Source organism: Sorex fumeus, unplaced genomic scaffold, assembly GCF_029834395.1.
Source record: "Sorex fumeus unplaced genomic scaffold, SorFum_2.1 ptg000063l, whole genome shotgun sequence".
NCBI classification, from domain to species: Eukaryota; Metazoa; Chordata; class Mammalia; order Eulipotyphla; family Soricidae; genus Sorex; species Sorex fumeus.
The window spans coordinates 15,770,901-15,783,188 of record NW_026606120.1 but is presented as its reverse complement, the minus strand read 5'-3'; the positions used below and the strand labels follow the sequence as shown (position 1 = coordinate 15,783,188).

General features: G+C 54.0%; 1 protein-coding gene across 1 annotated transcript; it reads left to right on the top strand.

Annotated features, from left to right (window-relative positions):
- Window positions 1–2,414: 2,414 nt before the first annotated feature.
- On the top strand, window positions 2,415–9,392 carry LOC130036151 (NUT family member 2G-like). Its single transcript, XM_056128135.1, has 7 exons — window positions 2,415–2,998; window positions 3,578–3,706; window positions 4,085–4,224; window positions 4,604–4,896; window positions 5,551–5,667; window positions 6,082–6,187; window positions 9,325–9,392. Exons 1-7 carry the CDS (start codon window positions 2,415–2,417, stop codon window positions 9,390–9,392), a joined length of 1,437 nt encoding a protein of 478 aa, XP_055984110.1.
- The last annotated feature ends 2,896 nt before the right edge of the window (window positions 9,393–12,288 follow it).

The following is a 12,288-nucleotide window of genomic DNA, read 5'->3' as shown; positions in this document are numbered from 1 at the left end:
GAAACTTTGTCTAAGTTGCTAGAAGAGGCCATGTGAGCAGCGCTGCCACTGACCAGTTTGAAGGAAAGATCTGGTTCTGGCCCACCAATCAGAGCCCTTCATGGAATGTTTCCCCAGCCAGGCCCTCCTGGCCCTCCCCTCCCCCACTGCAGAATGTCTTGGCCCAACATTCTGAGGTTTGAATCCAAACCTCTCCCTCACCCACTCGGATCCTGAGCATCTGCGTGAGCAGTTCACTGTCTGATACAGGTCCTGCCTTTCACCATTGTGAACGCTGATAAGCTGTAGTGGCCTCTGGCCTCGTCTACGGGGATGGCGTCAGAAGGAGGTAAGCCTGTGAGGGTGTCTGTGTATGTGAGAAAGTCTCTGCCACCTTGAAAGCCTTTGGGTTCAGAGTTATCCTGACTGGGGACACCAAGTTTTGAAGGGGTAAAAGAGGAGAAAGGACTGGGCTTCATAGATAGCTCACTTGCACAGCAATGGGAGCCCAGGAGGACCTGAGGGGACAGGGAGGGCATCCGTGGAGGTGTGTCAAATGACAGGGGGAAGGTCATGGGTATGGACAGAGGGAGGTAGCAGGCATATTGTTGCTTTGTGTGTGAGTGTCCCTGCTTGTGGATGGGGGAACAAGGCCATTTGTCGTGTGTATGGAGGGTCTGTTTGGTGGTAGCACAGGGAACACCGAGGCATGCTGAGTCCTTGTCCCTTCCTGTGCTCTAGAATAAGTTTAGAAGGATTTGGACTTGGGCTGAGCTCAACCTGATGTGGGCAGCTCAGCAGAGATGGTCCAGCCTGAACCTTGTTGAGTGAGGTTGTCTGTGTGCACTTCTGCCATGATGCGTCCACTCCAGAGCTGGGCTACAAGTGGCTAACTGCCACAGTCAGAGCCTGACCCCCCTGCAGATGGGAACTCTCTCCTGGCTGAGCCCAGTAGCTGTCCTGGGTCAGCAGACTGGGAGACAGGTGACTTCAGCGTAGTTATGACTCAGACTCTTGAGTTGTTCTGGATTGTTCTTTTGGTGAAGTTTGTTCTTCCATGGTCTGGCATTTCATGGGGACCAGTCTGCATTTCAGCTCTGAGGTGAAGAATGATTGGTAATCACATCCCCCCTCATACCCTAGAGGGGGGTAGACATGAATGTGTGTGTGTGAGAGAGACAGAGAGAGAGAGAGAGAGAGAGAGAGAGAGAGAGAGAAAGAGAGAGAGAGAGAGAGGGAGGAAGGGAGGGAGAGAATGTGAGGGGGTGTGTGAGGGGGTGTCTCTATGTCTGTGGGTGTGATTTGTTGGGTTTTCCTGAGTAAAGCCTGTGAAGGTCTGTTCCTTGAGGTGAGGTGGAATGTGCTGAGGCAAAATGATAGCATCCTCAGAGCAGTTGGAGCCTCAGGGCCTCTGTCTTGAGCGTGATGCACACAGGCTCTAGGGCGTCTCTAGGACCAGTCTCTGCCTGAATTCCTCGTGCGCAAGTATGGTTGCAGACAATTTTCTCTCTCCTGGCACCTGGTTTATGCCTGATGTTTAGGATCCTGTCACTGGGATAAAGTCTTAGATTATTTAGAAGATGTCACCAATTTTCAATCTACCATGACCACCAGCTCCAGAACTCTGGAAACCTCCCAGAGTCTGACTGGTGAAATCTCGGACCTTTTCCATCCTTGCCATCGTCCCTGATGGAACTGGCGTAACTCATGGAGCCCAGGACCACTTTCCAGGCCACTCTCGTGGGAAGAGAATGTTGGAGGTAGAAACTGTGACTAAGTGTTCGAGAGACAGGGTGGCAACACCCGCCAGTGTGGAGGGTTGACTGTGGGTTTACTGTGCACAGGCTAGGCAGTGGGTATTGTGCTCCTGTCTGGGTCCTGGGCACTTCTTGGGAAGAACACATTTTCAGAGGTGTTTGCCTTCTTAGTGAAGCAGGAGGCCCTGATGAGCCTACAGCCTGAGTAGACAGTCTGTCCTTTAGACTGTTGTCATGGGACCCTGTAGGTGCTGAGCACCTGTGGTGCGGCTGGTCCAGTCTCTGTGACTGACCCTGCAGGGTCTCTTGCCGACAGACCAGTGTGTCCAGGTACATGTTGGGAAGCTCCAAAGAGGCTGGAGGGCAGGGTGTGAGAGGTCAGTGTGGTCAGCACAGAGGCCATCCCAGGACACAAGGACCCTGGCCTTAGGATCTCCACAAAGCATAACCCAGTTGGAGGGGAAGGATGGCCTGTGTCAGCAACTCAGGGCTGAGACAGGGCATGCTGCCTCATTCCCATCAAAGGGCCTGATCTAGAGATGGTTGAGCCAATGAGGCACCGCTGCTCCCTGTACCATCCTCCTCTCATTCCCCCTCCCTCCTCTCCTCGGTGTCTTCAGGGTCTTGCCCTTTCTCAATCCAGGGCCCCCCCAGCCACCACCCTGGGAGCCGATCCAGATGCCCCCTCTGGTGACCTCGACCAGCGTTCCCGGCAACCCTCTGGTGCTGTCACCTTTTCCCATGATGCCCGTGGTGGCAGGAGCTGCCGGTCCTGGCCCCCACAACCCTGGACCTTGCAAGGTCATCATCCAGGTCAGCCCTGAAGCAGGGCTTGTGGAGTCATCCCAGAACCAGCCTGTCATCCTGACACAGGCTCCACTCAACTGGGGGACCGCAGAAGCTCCTACTGCGGTGGCCGGGCATCCTGCACCACTCTACTTGGTGTCCTCTGGGCCGGAGACAATTATGCCCACCCCAGCTACTACTGTCACCCAGGCTGGGACAGAAGACCATCGTCCACAGGCTCCACTGCCAGTGGCCCAGGTGGCCCCCATCACCCTCCCATCCAGCAGTGGGACACTGACCCAGTGGGTTTGTGGGGACAGTGGTCCGGCGGCCACCCGGAGCCAGTCACCGCCTAAAAGCTCCAGAAACCCCAACAGCGTCTACGAGAACTTCCGGCGCTGGCAGCGCTTTAAGGCCCTGGCCCGGAGGTACCTTCCTCAGACTCCGGACACTGAGGCCCTTTCCTGCTTCTTCATGTGAGTCCCTCGGGGGTCCTAGAGCTAATGGGAGTTTCCCAGGAGGGGACTGGGGTGACACCCAGAGTAGGGTCCATGGGAGAGCTGGAGGAAGGATGAGGACCCTGTCCCCAGGGATAGCACATACAGGAATCACCCTCAGTGCATCATGGCCTGTAGGACCGGTGGCCACACTGCCCAGCACCTCAGCACAGCCCCACTCACTGGCTATACTCAGGAATGCCATCCTGGGGTTCTGGCTCAAAGGCCCGTAGTGACCAGCCATGCCCTAAGCCTCACCTCAGTCCCCTCATCAGGGTTGGTCCCGACCTGTGGTCTGAAGGACAGACATTCCGTTCCCAAGACCAGACACAGCACAGATGTGACAGAATTCAGACAGGCCATGACTGCTCGGCCTTGGCGTCTCATGACGTATCCCCAGAGCTAAGAGTGGATGCCAGCAGGGCCACTGGACTGGGGTATAGGAGGCAGAGTCCACTCTGGGAGGGGAGATCAGGCCGATATCGGGGGTCAAGGCATGGGTGTGGGGCGGCGGGGGCTCCCGGCAGACGCAGAGCCTGACCGAACCTGTTCTTGCAGCCCGGTGCTGCGCACCCTGGCCCGCCTGAAGCCCACCATGACCCTGGAGGAAGGCCTGCACCGGGCCCTGCAGGAATGGCAGGGCAAGAGCAACTATGACCGCATGATCTACTACGACATGGCGGCCAAGTGAGTCAGGCCTGAGCAGAGAGTGGGGGTCAGGGTGGCTGCAGGCCCGAGCTTCAGGGGCTGGTCCCAGATGGCCGAGGGGAAGAGAGGGCTTGGCAGCCCCGGGAGACCCTTCCACTGCGGAAACTTGTTCCTCCCGGAGCCGGGACACTTTTCCCCAGCCCTCTCTGGGGCTCCTGACCACAGTCTGAGGGTCACAGTCCCTGACCTGCTGTGACCCTCCAGGGCCAATGTGGAGGATCGCTGGGGGTGCTGGGGTCCGTGTCCACCCCATTCTCTACCCTCCTGGGGACTGGGCCATGAGCATCCCCTGTCCCTTACTCATCCTGCTCAGTCCCATTCAACCCGACTCATCAGGGTCTGTGTTCCCCACACCAGGTTCATGGAGTTTGAGGCCGAGGAGGAGATGGAGGTGCAGAAACTGCAGTGGACGAACGGGGTGCAGGGCCTGCCACTCCCCGCCCCACCCAGGCCTGGGCCTCAGGGGGCTCCAGGCCCACCGCCAGACCAGCAGACAGGTACGGACCCTGCTCCCAGCTAAGGGCCACAGGACCTGGGAAGGCCCTCGTGGGTCTTGACCTGACAGGGAGCCTTCACTCTCCCGATGACCCCCAGATCTATGGTCAGCGGCTTACTGTCCACTGGTTTCTCCCTCTCCTAGCACACCCCACGCTGCCTGAGGCGTCAGACTCACCTTTGAAGTGGGGTCGGAGACCCTGGGGACACAGTTGGTCCCTCCTCCCGTTGAGGGCCACCTCATCCCTCACACAGTCACTGGATTCTAGGGCCCTGATCCAGCCTACAGGGACCCGTCCCCAACTCTGTGCTCAGTGCTGTGTGTCTGAGGGCATGGACGCGGGATCCCCTCACATCCCTCTCTTCTTCCTTCCTCCTCAGCCTGTGTCCCCAAGAAGGCCAGACCCCAGGCCCGGGCAGCCCGCCCCAAGACACACAAACCTCAGCAGCCCCCCAAGACCAAGGCCCCTGAGGAGATCCCTCCTGAGGCCGTGCAGGAGTACATGGACATCATGGACGAGCAGCTAAAGGCCCCCGACTCAGTCTGCAGGGCGCCCCTCGGCCAACGGGCAGTGGACAGGGAGGAGCAGCAGGAGGAGGCTGGGACCTGCCCTGACCCGGGGCTCCTGAGCTATGTGTACGAGCTGTGCTCCCAGGAGGCCTTTGTCACCAAGGTGGGCCTGGGGTCTGGCCTTCTTGGGGACACAGGCTGAGGAGGAAGGAAGAAGAGAGGGATGTGAGGGGACCCCGCGTCCATGCTGCTGTGGGGTCGGGAGGGTGCAGGGCTGCTTCTGTCCAGGGCTTGGCAGTGATGTGCGGTCTCTGCTTTGAGCTCTGTGTGTAAATGCACACCTGGTTTAGATATTTCTGCTTGTGTTTGTGCGCATGTGTGCACGTGTGTCTCTCTGTGTACAAGCATTGGCTCTTTCTGTGCATTTTTGGGTTTGGTCAATGTGTGAACATCTCTGTGTCTACCTCTGTGTGTACTGTGTGGGCTCTGTGCAGACACGTGCAGATACATGTACATGTACCTAGAGGTGGAAGAGTGTGTGTCTTTGTGTCAGGTGTTTGCATGAATCCATGTGTGTTTACATGTGCTTCTCTGTGAGAGTAGGTGAATAGTCGGTGTGCCTTTGTGGGTGAGGGTGTGTTTGCATCTGCGTGTGTGTGTATGTGTGTGTCTATGTGTGTGAGTTCTCCCGGTGTGGGTCTGTGTTTGACTTTGTGCAGCTGTTCAAGCCCCTGCACTGTGCTGGGGACAGGTGTGTTTGCTTCCTCATTCCCTCCTGTTCCCTACGAGGACCCTCACCCCTGCTTCCCTCTCCCAGGCTGAGGCGATCCTTCATCCCAGCTTCCTGGAGTACCTGGTCTCCCCAGAGTCCCAGCTGGATTTCCTGGCCCTGGCTGAGGAGCTGGAGGAGGAGGAAGGACTCACCCCCGCACAGGTGAGGCAGATGGGTCTCTGAGGTCCATGTGGGGCCCAGGGGAGTAATGCTAGGCATTCCTGTAAGTTAGTGGGCAGCAAATCAGGACAAACAGGAGGCATATTTCACATGATTCCTGGGAAAGAGACCCTGCAGGGGACACAGTGGACAGGGCCCAGGGCACTCAGAGCAGCAGGTGGGTCGTGAGTCAGGAGGGGCGCCCTAGCGCCCTGGGTCTTGGTCACTTGGTGGCCTCCCTGCCCATGTCATGACCAGGCGCCTCCCTCTGAGTCCTCAGGTGAGAGGAGGACGTGAATATGGGGTGAGGACCCTTAGTGGGACAGAGATCTGGTTTTTCTGTTTCGGGAGGAATCAGGGTCACTCTCTGTCCCACCCTGCACCCCCACATGCCCACAATGTTCCTTCTCTCCCCAGCTTGTGGAAAAGCGTCTGCAGACCCCGCAGGACAAGGAGGTCATGAAGGCTCGTCCCCAACACCAGGTGTCCCTAAAGGACTCGAGTCCAGCTGAGAGTGCAGCAGGCTACTGCACCCCAACACCTACCTGGGGCCACAGGCCAGGGGCCAGCGCTGAATCTGAGACTGACTCTGGACACGCCTCATGGCCTGGGCGGGCCGAGGCCACTGGGATGGCACCTGGAGCCTCTGTCCTCTCTCGGGGGAGCCTGGAGTCTCCACCACTGCAGGCAGGACCGGTCCCCTGTCCCAGCCTCACTGCACCCGCTCTGGACAGCAGGGCTCCCCGCATGCTGGGTGAGGCCCTTCCTGGCCAGGGGTCGCCTGGGCCAGCAGAGGGCTCTAGTAAGGAGGAAGAGGACCTGACCAGCCTGTCCTTCCTCCTAACCTCTCACTACAGCCTGCTGCCCTGGGGCTTACCCAGGAGCCCTGGCCCTGACACTGGCCCCGACACTGGCCCCCACCTGCCTGGAGGTCAGGGGACTCCCGAGCTCCCATCCACTCGCACAAGGGCCTTCAAGTCTAAGGCCCCTACCAGGAAGCATCCTCTGTGTGGGGGCCCAAGGCGGCGCACTGCTAAGAAGACCCCCTGTCCCAGGGGGCACCCCACGGTGTCTACTGGCGCAGCCTTGACTGTGGAGCTGGAGGGCCCCTCCCTGCCCCCCAAGAGAAAGTGCCAGCCTGCCATGGCCCAGAGGAGGGGGAAGGGGCACGAGAGACAGTAGGATATCGGGGGGCTCCTCCTGACCACCTCCCAGGTTCTGGCTGCACCCAGAAGCCTTGTGCTCCCCATGATCTTCAGCTAAGCCTGCTCTGGAATGGCAGGGGTTGTACCTAGAATGGGGGTTTGACTGGAGCAGCCTCTTTGTGTCATTGTGTAAATAGTGAATAAAGTTCAGTTCATTGGAAACATCTCAGTGTCTGTCCTCTCACTTGTGCTCCTTGGGAGGCCTGAGAGCACAAAGGGTGAGGGGAATCACAGGGGAAGGGGGAACCCTGAGAGTACTGTGCTCCCTGGACAGTGGAGGAGCCCTTCCCATCTGGAGGAAGATGTGCTCAGTCACCTGCAGGCCCACACCATCCTGAGGGCATAGACAAGGCTCACATCTTGCTGCATTAGCCTGGACCAAATAAAAAATTAAAGCTCATTGGGTATTTGCATATCATATTCTTCACTCACATAAAATGTACCATGCTTTGATTTGACATCATTGAATTTAAATGTTTTTGTAACCAGACATATTTGAACATTTCCCATCACTCTTTAAAAAATAAGTGGGAGGGATAATACAGCAGATATGTCGCCTGCCTTGTCCATAGCCAATCCATGCACTCGATTCCCAGCACCCCATATCGCCCCCACACTGTGATAAATGAGTCTGTTCAGAGATCCAGGAGTAAGATGTGAGTATATCAGGTGTACCCCCAAAACCAAATAATCATATAATAATAATAAAGGGGGCCGATTTAATGTACTGATTTCATTGTTAAGTGTTTTACCATTTAAATATGGTCCTGGTACCTGTAGAGAAGGTGTTTGAGAACCATTCTTCATTTTCGGTGACAAGATATTTGAAACTCAGGACCTTAGAGATTCTCAGGGAATTAGACTACTAGTTTTTAAAAACTAGTTACAACTCTAATTATTGAGAAACAGTAGGAAAACAACTCTTCAGTGTTAAACATTTTAATTCTCTGCACTTATCACTATTAACAGGCTGGAGCAATAGCACAGTGGGTAAGGAGTTTACCTTGTAGGCGGCCAACATGGCTGTCCCCTGTAAGGCTATGTTGGCTGCTGGGCCTGCAGGAGGACAGGACACCCCCCTGAAAGTGGTGCTGGGCTGGGCGTGTGTCTGGCAGCACATGGCCTTTGCGCCCCTCAGTATGCATGTTCAGACATTGGGCTGGTTTCAGGGTCTCTCTTGGGGTTGGTGGGGGGTCTTCCCAAGGAACGCTCAGGAGGTCTGGGGGCACCATGAGGGATTCTTTATATTTCTAAAACATTCGGTACCATGATTTCTAATGCTACTGCCATAGGTTGTCATGGACAGAGTGTCTCTCCACCACGCCAGCATCAGAGTGCCCACCGCCCGCTGCTACAGTGATGGAGGTCCATGAACACAGTGTCCTACATACCAGCACCAGAGCACCCACTGCCCACTACCCACTGCTACAGTAATAGGGGACCATGGACACAGTGTCCTACACACCAGCACAAGAGCGCCTGTCTGTCTGTCTGTCTGTCTGTCTCCCCCCCACCCCCTCTCACTTCCCTTTTAGGCAGTGTGGTTTGCAATACTGTTACTGAAAGGGTATCATGAGTATCTCTTTACCTCCTTTCAGCACTGCCCACTGCTACAGTGGTGGGGGTCCATGGACACAGTGTCCCTTCACCATACCAGCACCAGAGTGCCCACTGCCCTCCCCAGCCATGGCTCCAGTCCCCTCTCCCCCAGACCATCTTCCCCTGCCACCCAGGAAACTCCACTCTCTAAACTCTTCCTTAGTTTTTATTGTCTCTGGCATTTATTATTTCCTTATTACAACTCTTTATATGCCACATCTGAGGGATAGATCTATGCACACCTATGTAAACTTCATCACTGGCATTTCTTGGCCAATTCAATGGCAATTCAGTGCCAGGGTGCCTCCAGGGCTGCACCCAATGATGCATGCTGAACATGCCCCCAAACAGCTCTAAGAGCTTCCAGACCCATGGAGGTCAGTTCTTTCAAAGGGGTGATTAACAGGAAAGAGATCACTGACATATACCCAAACACAACAGGACTGGTGTCCTGATGAGAAGAGACACGGACTCACACAGAGGCACCCACACATGAAGTGGAGAGGCCTCTGGTGCGATCAGCCCTGCTGCCCCTGCATCTCAGACCTCCAGGTTCCAGAGATGTCTCCATCATTTGCGTTATGGGCCTGTCCTATCGTTTCTGAGAGACGGCAGAGATTGATCATGATCTGGGAAGATCTGCTCGCCTTCGACACAGAGGAGAGTCTACCAACGTGGACACAGACAACTCTTTCAGCAGGTGCCCAGTGGCCTCAGTGGCCTGCCCTCCTGCCAGTCAGCCTTCCTGCCAGGCCTCGTTCCTTGACCAGGGGTTCAGATGACAGTCCACAGGAAGGGACATGCACCAATTTCAGAGCAAGGTGAGCCTATATTTGGTTTTGCTTTGCTTTTCCAGGCTTGGGTTTGGGATCACAACAGATGGACAGAACCACAGAGATGGTGGCAAGTGTGAGGCTCCAGTAAGAATGCTGAGGACTGGGCCAAAGAGCAGGGACAGAATGTTCTTCGGTCACTGCAGGTCCTGCCACACGGCCTTAAGCACTAAAAGCAACAGGAGCCAGTGCTGTAGAGGTCTGAGGGTTAATATCGATGAGCTGGAAACTGGCTAGGATTCATATAGAAATGGGACCTCAGGAGGAGCAGACAAGGAAACAGAAAGAGGCACAAGTCTCTGGATCGGATGATCCACTTGATGAAATGGGCAACACTGGTGAAGACACTGAGGGATATGGGACGCTGGCAGTCCAGGCCCCAACTGGCCAACCCCAGAAGAACCCAACTCTTGGAGAAGTCAAAGACCAGAAGGCCTCCAGAATCACCCTAAAAAAAGAGAGGGCCATCAGTGTGGACAATTGAGGTGGGGCTCAGAATTCTAATTATAAGGGCAGGTTATTGGGCACGGCTGTTTGGGTGTATTCAGTGGTCCCTTGGAATGATCCTGATGCCAGTGTCCTGATATAGTTCTAGAGTCAGGGGTTGGAACTACCATCCTGCACTAGGAAGCTCCAAATTGATCCTTGGGACAGTCACAGATGGAAATCTATCAATCATGCAGTTAAACTTGGCCACTGGCCAAGGATCTTGTACTAACTCAGCATCAGAAGTGATGGTTAATGAATAAGGGCCGAGAGACTGAGCCTGTGAGAGGCACTGGGTGTCTGAAGCCACTATAGACCCTAGGCTTTTCAGAAAGCTGATTACAGCAGTATGCACCACCTAGAATCCTTCCTCTCAGTCACTTCAGCCTCTGGGTTTCTCAAAAATGTTCAGACTCTTTGGAAAATGCTCCTACCTACGTGTGGTGGAGAAACTCTGTAATGCTGGGGCCTGAGGGGTGGGGGGCTCGTCACCACAAAGCATCCTGAAATAATCTCAGGGAAACCAGTGTGGGCAGAACCCCTCTTACTGCATCAAAGGGAAAGGTTCATCTAGGCAGGGGAGTTGGGGAGCAGGAACTATAGCTCTGAGGCTCCTCTAACCACACTGCAGACAAATGCTCCCTGAGTACCCTTGTGTGATTCCTAGTACTGGAGCTTTAAGGCACACAGGCACATACAGAGAAGACCAGATACCTCTCTCAGATTGACACGTGCAATCAAATCTCATAAGAGATGGGAGCTGTCTAAAAGGGAGGGGCGTTGCTCATGGCTGCCGGAAGAAGGCTTTGCTGAGCTGGGATTCCAAGCAAGAAACTAAAAATGACCTTGTGATCCTGGAGTCAAGGGAGCAGAGGGTACAAAGAGGAGGGTCCAGTGTGGTAGGAAAAGCAGAAGCATTGTGGGGAGCAAGGAAGGCAGTTAGGGATCATACTGGTCAGCCAACCATGGAGAAGTAGATCTGCAGCCGGGCGGGTCTTGAAGTACTATGAAGAAAAGACAGCACTGACTGTGAATTCAACAGAGGGGCTACAAGAGAATGTCAGACATCATAGATGGAGGAAGAGTTCCAAAGACCTGAGATTTGGGAGAATATTTACAGAAAGGCACTATGAGATCTGTGGGTTCTAACCATTCTCACCAGGGGAAGATAAAGTCAGGTCCTGGGGTCTTGTGATCCAGTTGTTAGCAGGGAGGGAGCAGGAGAAGAGCAGAGAAGGCCAGTGGCCAATCCTATGACCAGGAAACAGGGCCAACAGCCCTCCCTTATATTGGCGAGAAGAGTTGGGGACTCTTGCGGCCTGGGCAAGATCACAGCTGCCAAGGAAACAGACCACAGAGTGATGGGGGCAGAATGGAGACACAACTGGGTGTGGGGATCGAAGAAACAAAGGGTGAGGAAGAGGAGGAGACTCGGAAAAGGTAGAGCGAGGGACGGTGGCAGCAGATCAGAAGCTAATGGTATCTTCAAAGATGTCACGCCACTGGCCAAGCAAGTGAAAACAGAGATAGACAAATGGGACGATCTTAAACTAAGAAGCTTCTTCACCTCAAAAGAAACAGTGACCAAAATACAAAGACAGTCTAACAGAATGGGAAAGAATATTCGCCGAACACACATCTGACAAGGGGTTGATATCAAGGATATACAAAATACTGGTTGAACTCCACAAAAAGAAAACATCCAACCCCATCAAAAAATGGGGCAATGAAAGGAACAAAAACTTTCTCAAAGAAAAAATCTGAATGGCTAAAAGGCACATGAGAAAATGCTCTACACCATTAATCATCAGAGAGATGCAGATCAAAACAACAATGAGATATCATTTCACACTACAGAGACGGGCCCACATCCAAAACAACAAAAGCAACCGGTGCTGGTGCGGATGTGGCGAGAAAGGGACTCTCCTTCACTGCTGGTTGGAATGCCAAATGGTTCAACCCTTTTGGAAAACAGTATGGATGATTCTCAAAAAATTAGAAATTGAGCTCCCATTTGACCCAGCTGTACCATTCCTGGGAATATGTCCCAGAGAGGCAAAAACGTATAGTCGAAGTGACATCTGCACTTGTTTGTTCATTGCAGCACTCTTTACAATAGCCAGAATCTGAAAAAAACCTGAGTGCCCGAGAACAGATGACTGGTTGAAGAACCTTTGGTACATTTACACAATGGAGTACTATGTAGCTGTTGGAAAAGATGAATCATGAAATTTACATACAAGTGGTAATACATGAAAAGTATCATTTTAAGCAAAATGAGTCAGAAAGAGAGGGATAGACACAGAAAGATTGCATTCATCTGGGTAACATAAAGTAACAAAATAGGAGACTAACACCCACGAGTGGCTGAGATTAGTACCAGGAATTTTGCTCCATGACTTGGAGGCCAGCCACACGTGCTAGGGGAAAAGAAAGCTCAGATAGAGAAGGGAGCACCAAATAAAGGGTGTCAAGAGGATCCTCCCAGGATGGGAGAAGCA

Bases quoted from the DNA above. Each gene is read 5' to 3' on its own strand.
- LOC130036151 (XM_056128135.1), top strand. From the start codon at position 2,415: ATGCCCCCTCTGGTGACCTCGACCAGCGTTCCCGGCAACCCTCTGGTG. The intron at 4,897-5,550 runs GTGGGCCTGGGG...TCCCTCTCCCAG, and splicing joins AGGAGGCCTTTGTCACCAAG to GCTGAGGCGATCCTTCATCC. The intron at 5,668-6,081 runs GTGAGGCAGATG...TTCTCTCCCCAG, and splicing joins AAGGACTCACCCCCGCACAG to CTTGTGGAAAAGCGTCTGCA.